This window comes from Sardina pilchardus, chromosome 15, assembly GCF_963854185.1.
Source record: "Sardina pilchardus chromosome 15, fSarPil1.1, whole genome shotgun sequence".
Lineage (NCBI taxonomy): Eukaryota > Metazoa > Chordata > Actinopteri > Clupeiformes > Clupeidae > Sardina > Sardina pilchardus.
The window spans coordinates 17,358,344-17,368,127 of record NC_085008.1 but is presented as its reverse complement, the minus strand read 5'-3'; the positions used below and the strand labels follow the sequence as shown (position 1 = coordinate 17,368,127).

Here is a 9,784-nt window from a genome sequence, read left to right as displayed (position 1 = left end):
CTATGAATTTGCACTGATTGAAACCTAATGGTCCAACTTGCTGATTGTCCACAACTTTATCAAAATTACATTAGTTATAATTACTTGTAAATGCTTGCATCATTTCTACTCATATGTTACTTTATAATAAGTATCATAATAAATATAGGTATAATAAATATATTTTATTATATAAGTCAAAATATGCATTAAATAAACCAACAGTTTACTGCTCAGAATGTACTATCTCACTGTTTCAAGTGAGAAATTTGAAACAGTGAGATAGTACTGTCGAACTGAGAGACTTTGTGAAAATGATGTTACGCTGAGTAATGCTGCTCTCGCCACCTGAGGGCCGTGTCCCCTCATCCGAATCACCTACAGTAGTACCCACCTCAGACATGCCGTGGCTGTGGTCAGTGGCCAGGTCCAAGATCACAACACACTTTCACAAGCCCCGCTGGACACATGCCCTTGTCCATCAAACGTACAGGGATAAACAAAACAAGAGAAGCTTAACTTTGGCCAGTGTGTGCTGTGCAAACCCACACATGCAAGCAAGTACCCATATCATTTTATGTGCCTGCACTGCACTGCAAACTAGAATGGTTCCAGTGACTTAGAGATTACAGTAGGACCTGTAAGCATATGATGTGAAGAATGCTCTTCTCAAAAGTGAATTATGAGAAAAGCCCTTGATTGATTCTACACTCTACTGTCAAACCACAATCACAGCTTCCAATGTACTCGACATATGCACAACTTGTGGGATTTTTAAGGAAAGATCCAGTTCTTCTCAAATCTCATATCTTCCCTGACAGCTCCAATCACATGCTTTCAGTCTCACTTCAGGGGAAGTCCGTAGGGAAATGGTGGCCGTATGGTGACAGAAGAGAGCATGTGTGAGTGATGCCTTTGGTAGATGACAACTTGTATCACTTAATCTCCCATGACCTTTCAATCTCTTTTGACTGCGTTTGATTTTGTTGGTGGAGCCTGTACCAGATAGGAAATGATTCCAAGAAGCACATCAAAAAAATAATTTTCAGTTACTTTATGTAATCTGGGTACAGTGAAAAATAACTCTAGACATCTGTGGTTTGGATGTCAGAATATCAGGACTCTGATCAGTTCTATAAAATACAAATACTTTCTTCGTGGGGTGGAGTTGTTTTACTAGTATTGTTTTTGACATTCATAGGACAGTATGTCTGAGGCAGAGCCCTTGCATCAGAGCCCCGAACCGGCCCTGAATTGTTCTAGCTATCGTCTATCATGGGTGCGACCTGCACGTGATGGCAGGCTCCTATGATGCTGGTCGTGGTGGCGGGAGACAGGACTAGCCCTGTACTGGTACAGAGAGCTGGAGCTATCTTTGTGTGTAGAATGGCACAAGCTATTTTAGAGAAGAGAGTGTGAGGGGAGATATGTCAGCTGTTCAGCATTAGGCTTTACCAAAGCTGGAAGAGAAAAAAAAAACACAAGGCACAACGCGCATCCACTGAGGGGAACAGGGGGTAGCACACTGACCTGGGCACACAATTCCCTCACCACACTTTTGTTGTTAATCTTGGGCGGGATTTACGTGTGAGAAGAAAAAAAAAAGGCTAAACGTTTATGGCACCTGAGATTTTACCCATATTCAGTGAAATGTAACAGTTTTTCTTTCTTTCAACCCTGAAAGAGAGAGGAGCGCTGTCTCCCATGTTCCAACTGCCCAACACAGAAGGTGAGTGGATCCAAATCTGACCTAATTTCAGCCTCAGGTGGATTTAGATATTATGAAACTTGACATACAGTATATGTCGTTCATGGGTTGGCAGAATTTTAGTCAAAGTCTTTGTCATAGGCTACATGTTTAATCTTAAAATGTGCATTGTGAATTCCAATCTTACTGACTCCAAGATAGGCTATTATACAGTAACATAATAATATTTTAAGAAAAATATTTTGTGGACTATACACAGAGAATGTGCATGGTCTTTAAAAGTTTTTTTTTTTAATGTAATGTTCTTTGGATGTGGTAGCTGTCCCTGTTGCAGTGACTGATATCTCTGACCAGTGCTGGATATAGGAAGAGGTAGTGTCAGGTGTCTGATTGTCAAGGCGCTAATAGGGAAAATCAGGTCCCTGGAGATGTTCACATGTGTCCCATATACAGAGTGCTGTGTGTATTCAAGTGTCCTACTGCAAGTACACAGATTTTGTGAGGGAGTTCTGAACCAAACCGAAGTTTGTGGCCTTGCGATGTCTGGTCCTAGTGTCATTGGCAGGTCGTTAATCAAATGTTGTTGTTGTCGTTAATGGTGTGTAGTTTGACATGTATTCCATATCACATTTCACTGTCACCATAACTATTTGAGTCCATGGAACTAGTGACATAGCCTTGAGTAAATTGTTTTTAAGTCTCAGTTTCTCCAGTCTCAAGTCCTTGTCCTTGAATCAAGCTAGAGGTCAACTTGCTGAAAGACATAATTTACAATGTGCATAAGACAAAGGGAAAATAGTTCTGGCTAATGCTACAGTAGTTCCTGCTAGATGGCAGGCCAGTGCTCGTGTTCACATGCTGTTTTGTATGTGGCTGTATAATAGACCCTATACTACTGTCCAAAAAAATGTGTTAATATTTGCTAGTAGCCTTTAGGCCTAATTTACTGGATAACATTTATTTCTGTTGCTTTAGTGCCTGTTTAATTATGCTAATGCCAATCCATGTGAATCAGAGATTGATCTGAAGAGAACCCCTTCATGGTAAAAGGCGGCCCATCCACCTTGAAGGAGAGATGAATGATAAGACAAACCCAAAGCTCAGCATGGCATGTAAGAATACTTTCTCATTATTGTTATTTTTCAGGAAAATAGAAATGGTATGCAACATTTGCCTCAATGTTTTTCCCCTTAATAGCTTGTGATATGTCTAGCTGACAAACTACACCTCAGCAGACACGTGATGCAATCTGTGTGGTGTTGATTCAATTCAGATCAGGAATGTAGCAGCACAGCAGCTGTTTCATGGGCTTGTATACTGCATGAACCGCTGGGAGTTTGTGAAACTACATTCTCCCAGTCTAGTCCACTACTTGCTGAGAGATTTTGAGTTCAGCTTTGTATATTTAACTGCCATACAGTTTACTTAAAGGAACACCTTCTTGGAATATAAGCTCATTAGCCATCTACCTCAGAGCTATACAGTAGGTTATGGTACATAGCCTACCTTTCTCTGAGCATACAATAACCCAGTCTGACACTGTTAGCCTAGCTTAGCATAATTAATCATAAGTAGGGTCAGAGAATGTCTAATAAATCTGGGCTCTGGTAGGGTAGACCAGTTAGCATATACTGGTAGCTCCCTTTTAGCTATAGGCTTTAAGTTAAGTCAGTAGGCCTAAATCCTTTAAGATAGTAATAAATGCATCACTAACCCCAAATCCTAGCCATAGATGGGGTCATCCCTATGTTCCCCGGGTCCTATGTTCCCTGGTTTTCCCCAAAAGGATCCTATGTTCCCCGGTTGCAATACATAGACTACTGGGGAACATAGGACCCTTTTGGGGAAAAGCGGGGAACATAGGACCCTTTTTATAATTTAAGAAAAAAAGGGTCCTCTGCTCCCTGGTCCCATTCACAGTGGGGAACATAGGACCCGGGGAACATAGTACCTGGGGAACATAGGACCTGGGGAACATAGGTACGCTCCCGCCATAGATAGCAGTCACAAGTTTCACCATCATGAAATGCAGTAACACTGATTATCAATTAGTCAAGCATTAAGAACCTGACTGCACTTCAGTGGTAGCAATTGTGTGTGTTTAATAGAGAGTAATGAGTATGAATGAATTCTTGTATCACAATGAACAAATCGTGAATCATTGATGTGTTGGTATCAGTGAAGAAGATTCAGGTGGTGACGGGTCTTGAGGATGTAGAACTGCTGGAGACAGAGTCCTGCTCATTCGAGGTGACTCTCAGCCATGCGTTTGTAGACGGCACCTGGACCAAGGATGGCACCCGGCTCAAGTCCAAGCCCAGCTGCCGCATCAGTGCCCAAGGAAAGAGACACATCCTAACCCTCAACCGGGTCTCCCTGGGAGATACAGGCGTGTTCTCTTTCCAAGCAGAGGACATTCAAACATCTGCTAGGCTTGTGGTCAGAGGTATCAACAGTTACGATTATCTGCATACTAAGATAATAATCTTGGCAATTGTGGTGAAAAAAGAAACAACACATGTTCTCGTTTTGTTATCAGGACATGTCTGTGAATATTTTAATCTTGACCTCCTCCGCTGTAACTATTCCATTGCCTCCCAGCCAGAGATATCAGAATACTGAGGGATCTATTGGACGCAGATGTGACTGAGAAAGAGAGTGTATCTTTTGTCTGTGAGGTCAACCTGGAGAATGTAGCTGGACAGTGGTACATCAACAACAGCAGACTGAAAGCCAGAGACAGTGTCAAAGTTAAACACGAGGGTAAGTCGATTTCAGTTGTTGTTGGCCCTGCTGAGATGATCAGCATTGGCATATTAGGAAGCAATTTCCAATTGGCAAGGTTCATGCTTTTTCACGACAGAAGGTATTCCTTATAGATCATCAGACATTCTGTCAGTCTCAGTGATCAAACCCTGCCTTGTAGCCTATGCATGGTATTATTCTGAATGTTGCAGTTCAGCCTCAACAATCACCACCTCAATTTAATGCAAAGTCAAGGTTATGCCATTGTTTTGATACAGGTAAAAAGCATACGCTCATCATTAAGTCTGTTAGACCGGAAGATGCTGGCGAAATCAAGTTCACTGCAGAGAGTGCATCTTCAACTGCCACACTAAGCGTTGAAGGTAAAAAGGGCTTGAGATCTTTGTGTGTCTTCCCATAACTCAGTTCCATTTCTTTTACCTCAATATGCAGCAGTTTTTTTTTTCTGTAAAACAAGGAAATGTTGTTATAGGCTGTTATAGGGGGTAGGGCTATGGTCTGGTTTAACGTTAGAATCAGTAGAACAGAAGAACCCATGTTCCCAGCAGTTAAGTTCACTTACATAAGTACATTTTTTTTGTTGAAGTAATCACTGGCTCTCTTGTCCCAGAACTCCCAGTTGTGATCCTCAAGCCGCTGAAGGTGAAGATCGCCATGTACAAGCACAGAGGCCTCCTGGAGTGCCAGGTGTCTCGCGCCAGTGCCCAGGTCAAGTGGTACAAGAACAACCGTGAGATCGCTGCTGGCCGGAAGTTCCAGATCCACAGCGACGACGTGTACCGGCAACTGATAATAGAGGACGTGGCCTCCTCCGATGAGGACACCTACACCTGCGATGCTGGCGATGACAAGACGTCATGTCAGCTACTGGTGGAGGGTGAGATGCTCAGATTCTGATCAAAGTCTTTTAAGTCTTTAAGTAATTTTTAATTGTCTCTGTGTTCTGTTTTTTTTTGTAATCATGGCGTTATTACCCTGTCATTGAATGGATGGATTAATGAATGAATGAAGCTCAAACTGACATAGAAAACTGAAAAGACATAGCTACAACTAACACTTGTAATGAATGAAAAAAATGAAGGAATAATGAAAGAAACTCACATTATGAGTGAAAGAATGGATGTGTGACTCAAACAAGAGGAGCAAATGAAACAGACCGCTCTGGTTTTTACCAGTCAACTGAGACATGGCTGCTGATACAGTTGGAATGGTGTCCGTTCTTGCAGAGCAGGCCATCAGCATAGTGCGAGGGCTCACCCCGGTTGTGGTGATAGAACCCAAACAGGCCAAGTTCCGGGTGGAGACCAGCATAAAGTCAGTGCGGCCCCCGAAGTGGACCCTGAACGGGCAGGTTCTGGTGGACAGCCAGGAGGTGCGGATCGAGAAGGAGGGAACTGTGCACTGGCTCATCTTCACGTCCACCAACAGCACCATGTCCGGCCCGGTGCAGTTCACCTTTGGCAAGAGCAAATCCACCGCACAGCTAACAGTCAAAGGTAAGGGTGTCATCCCCTTTAGTTCACCGTCAAAGATCAGGAAGTCTTCAACAACTTCAAGATAAAGCAGACTGTCAGAAAGAAAGTTGATCATTCTTGTCCCAATAATGATGGAACTAATGGTTTTAATCAGTAGTGTATTTTGAAGGGTTAGATTCTGGAACCTTTTTGTTGTCAGAAACCAATGAAGGACCTATTGTGTGTGTGTGTGTGTGGGTGTGTGTGTGTGTGTGTGTCATTAAGTCATTAAGTTGCATTGTTTCTGTTGCTGATCCATCAGAGCGCCCATTGGCTGTTGTTGAGGCTCTTGAAGACACAACCACCAAAGAGCACGGCTCAATCACCCTGAGCTGCGGCTTCAGCCCCTCTCCCCGCCTGGTCCGCTGGTTCAAGGGGAAGAACCTGCTGTCGGACTCGGGAAAATACAGCATAAAAAGAGAGAAGAACCGGGCTGAGCTTACCATTCAGAACCTTAGAGGAGCGGACTCAGGAGAGTATCGCTGCCTGGCTGGAGGGTCAGAGAGCAAGGGCATCCTCACTGTAGAAGGTGAGTCTACTAAAGGAGTCTCATGGAGAATATAGATAATGGGAGACATTATTCCAATGATTTGGAAATATGTATGAAGATAGCTATAAAACTTTGATTGGTAGCTTTCTCTCTCCTTATTTACTGTAAAGTTGGAAGCCAAGGTGGGTAATGCTTTCTCGCAAGAAATTAGTAAGATTAGTATGACACACCTATGAATGGCCTTCACTTTGTCGTCTGGTTAGGTTATTTAACGTTTGTAAATGTTTGCACTTTTTGCCATTCAATCCCACTTCAGACATTCATGTTCACATTTTTTTTCAATGCACTTCAATGTTCAATGTGCGGAACAATGAAACATGGCTCGAGTGTTCCTCTGTAATATTTAAAATGCCATATTTACCATTAACCTTATTTGGGCCACATTCTATCCTGTGGTAGTGCGCAGACTCAAGATCATAAAACACATGGAGCATGTGGAGGTGGAGGAGGATGCCAACGCGACATTCACATGCGAGCTGAACTACGAGGTGCCCAGTGTGCAATGGGTCCTCAATGACCGGATCCTCCACACAAACAACATCCACAAGATAAACAGCTCAGGGAAGATCCACAGCCTCACCCTCAGGCGGCTGTCCCCGCAGCAGAGCCGGGTGACCTTTAAAGCCCCCGGGGTCAGTGAAGCAGCCATTCTGAAAGTCAAAGGTGAGAGCCAAACACCAATAATCAGGTTCAGCAAGAGCTTCTTAAGCCCAATTCACACCAAAGATTCCCAAGGCGACGAGACTGAGTTGCAGCGGTGTGAATTAGAAGTTGCATGTACTGTAGTTGCAAGCCGTCGCAAGCCGTCGCAGAGCATTAAACACGTTGAGTCGCAGTCGCAAGTTTTTAGAACGTCGCGGCTCGTCTCGTCTCGTGAAGTTGGGAATCTTTGGTCTGAACCCTACTTTAGATGAGTTGATGGTGTATTTCATGATAAGGGTTGACAATTTGGATGATTACAGTAATGAATAGCGGAACCAGTTTCTACGGATAAAGTTCTAAACTCTAAGGCATATAACTGTTGTGTAATAATTGTTTTTTTTAAATAGTGAGGAACATTTTGGCTTTGTCAATTAAAGCTAAGTTTAGCTGATCTTGCTGTATGAACCGTAAAGGCCAATTATTGAAATTACATTAGATTTGCATTTTCCTGCAGTGTGGTCCATGCAGGGAGACGTTCTAACTCTAACGTGCGCTGGCTGCCTGGTTGGTCTCTAAGAGAGGCCAGCTGTCTTTCTCAGGTCCCTGGAGGACATGTCAGGGGAGGAGCGCAGCAACATCTGTCTGACGTGCGAGGCCTCCAAACCCAATGTGGTGCCCACCTGGAGGAAAGACGAGGTGGTCCTAGAGGCCAGTGAGAAGTACGAGATTCTTCAGTCCGGAGGATCCCTGGCCATTATCATTCACGATCTGTGCAAGGATGACGCAGGGGAGTACGTCTGTGATCTGGGCACCAGCCAGACTAAAGCCACTGTCACTGTTCATGGTAGGCACAAATCAATAGGTTTTTAAAACATTCAAAGGACTACAGTTCTATATACAAATCTACACTATGCTATAGCATAGTATGTATACAGTATGTAATTCTCCATTCATTGACTATTACATATACAAGCTGTGTGAAACTTTTGGGTTAAAAAAATAAACCTCTTGCTCAGATCTTCACATTACCATTGCCAAACGGCTGAAGACAACATCAGTCCTCGTAGGGGACAACTGCAGCTTTGAATGTGTGTTGTCGCACGAGCTGCTGGAGGAAGCCCTCTGGTTTCTGAACGGTCAGCTCGTGGTCAGCAACGGCAGGATGCTACTCGCCAGCAACGGCCGGAGGCACAAAATGAGCATCGAGGAAGTCGCCATCTCGGACGCTGGTGATCTCATCTTCACCATCAAAGACCTCAGCTGCCAGACGTTGTTGTTTGTCCAAGGTGATCCATCCACTCTCTCCTCACGATGACCGGCCATTGCTCCCATGTTGAAATCCCATTCATTGTAAATGTAGCTGTGTGCTCTCCGTTGTCTCTCCACAGAGAAGCCTGTGAGGGTGTTCAGGGACATGCTCAACGTGCGGGTAACTCCAGGGGAAGACGCCGAGCTGAGCTGCGAGGTCACTAGACCGGAGTCGTACATCAGGTGGTTGAAAAATGGCCACGTCATCCGAGAGGGCCCCAAGTACGAGATCGTGCTGAAGGATTACACGGTGAAGCTGATCGTACGTAACGCCACTCTGTTGGACTCTGGGGAGTACTGCTGTGAAGCTGAAGGGATCGCTACCAGGGCCAAGCTAGTGGTCAAAGGCAAGGGATTCCCTCATGCACAGTTTAACCTTTATTTGGGAGTGGGACGGCTGATTAAAGAAATAGATGTACGCATTATTGAATGACCATTAAGGGATGACCCACTATTATTTTGTGAGTGTGAGTGTGTGTGTGTACTGTACGTGTGTGCGTGAATGTCTGTATGTCTGTCCTTTTCTCTCTCTTTATGTGTGTCAGTGTGTGTGTGTGTGTGTGTGTTTGTGTGTCAGTGTGGGTGCATGTGTGGTGTTTTGGCAACTGATGGAAAATCAACCATCCTCTCTCTCCCTCCCTCTCTTCCTCTTCCTCTTCCTCTTCCCATTTACAATCCTGTGTGTCGTCTGATCACTCGCAGACCTGCAGCACACGTTTGCCAAGGAGCTGCGGGACACGCGCGCCGAGGAGAAGACCATGGTCATCCTGGAGTGTGAGACCAAGCAGCCGGCCACCAAGGTCACCTGGTTCAAGGGCATGGTGGTGATCAGCACGGGCTCCAAGTACCTGACCAAGCAGAAGGGCGTCTATCTCTCCCTCACCATCTTCAACCTGGAGTGGGGCGACGAAGACGTGTACACCTGTGACGTCGGAACCATGCAGTCCAAGGCCCAGCTGATGGTGCACGGTAGGACAGAGAGAGATAGGGGCAAATTGGACCGTGGGAGAGTTTGGCTTTTGGAACAATTCAATCATACTGTATGCAAGCATGTGCCAGATGTGAGCCAAATGTCTCAGCCATGTGTTTCCTGGGTCATGCTTGGATGGTCTTCTGTAAACTGTCTACAGATGGTCAGATTATACATAGAAATCTGCTGATGATTTGTTTATGGTTAAGGGTGAGTTTAATTAAGGTCATGTTCAGTTAACAATTACTGCAGAAAGACAGAACAATCTGTAAAATCTCAGTAGGTGGACTGTCAACAGTAAGTGTCATGATTCTATTTCCTATATCTGTCCTATGTTATGCTTAGCA

The 9,784-nt window shown here is 44.4% G+C and overlaps 1 protein-coding gene across 1 annotated transcript in view; it reads left to right on the top strand.

Moving 5' to 3' along the window:
- The first annotated feature begins 1,683 nt into the window (after positions 1-1,683).
- The window catches only part of obscna (obscurin, cytoskeletal calmodulin and titin-interacting RhoGEF a), a 49,192-nt gene continuing 41,091 nt past the window's right edge, over positions 1,684-9,784 (top strand). The window contains exons 1-12 of the mRNA XM_062556545.1: positions 1,684-1,708; positions 3,867-4,133; positions 4,289-4,450; positions 4,711-4,815; positions 5,064-5,330; positions 5,680-5,949; positions 6,230-6,496; positions 6,917-7,180; positions 7,737-8,003; positions 8,176-8,445; positions 8,548-8,814; positions 9,170-9,436. Coding sequence (XP_062412529.1) covers positions 1,684-1,708; positions 3,867-4,133; positions 4,289-4,450; positions 4,711-4,815; positions 5,064-5,330; positions 5,680-5,949; positions 6,230-6,496; positions 6,917-7,180; positions 7,737-8,003; positions 8,176-8,445; positions 8,548-8,814; positions 9,170-9,436 — 2,698 coding nt within the window. The remainder of the gene's footprint in view (positions 1,709-3,866; positions 4,134-4,288; positions 4,451-4,710; positions 4,816-5,063; positions 5,331-5,679; positions 5,950-6,229; positions 6,497-6,916; positions 7,181-7,736; positions 8,004-8,175; positions 8,446-8,547; positions 8,815-9,169; positions 9,437-9,784) is intronic.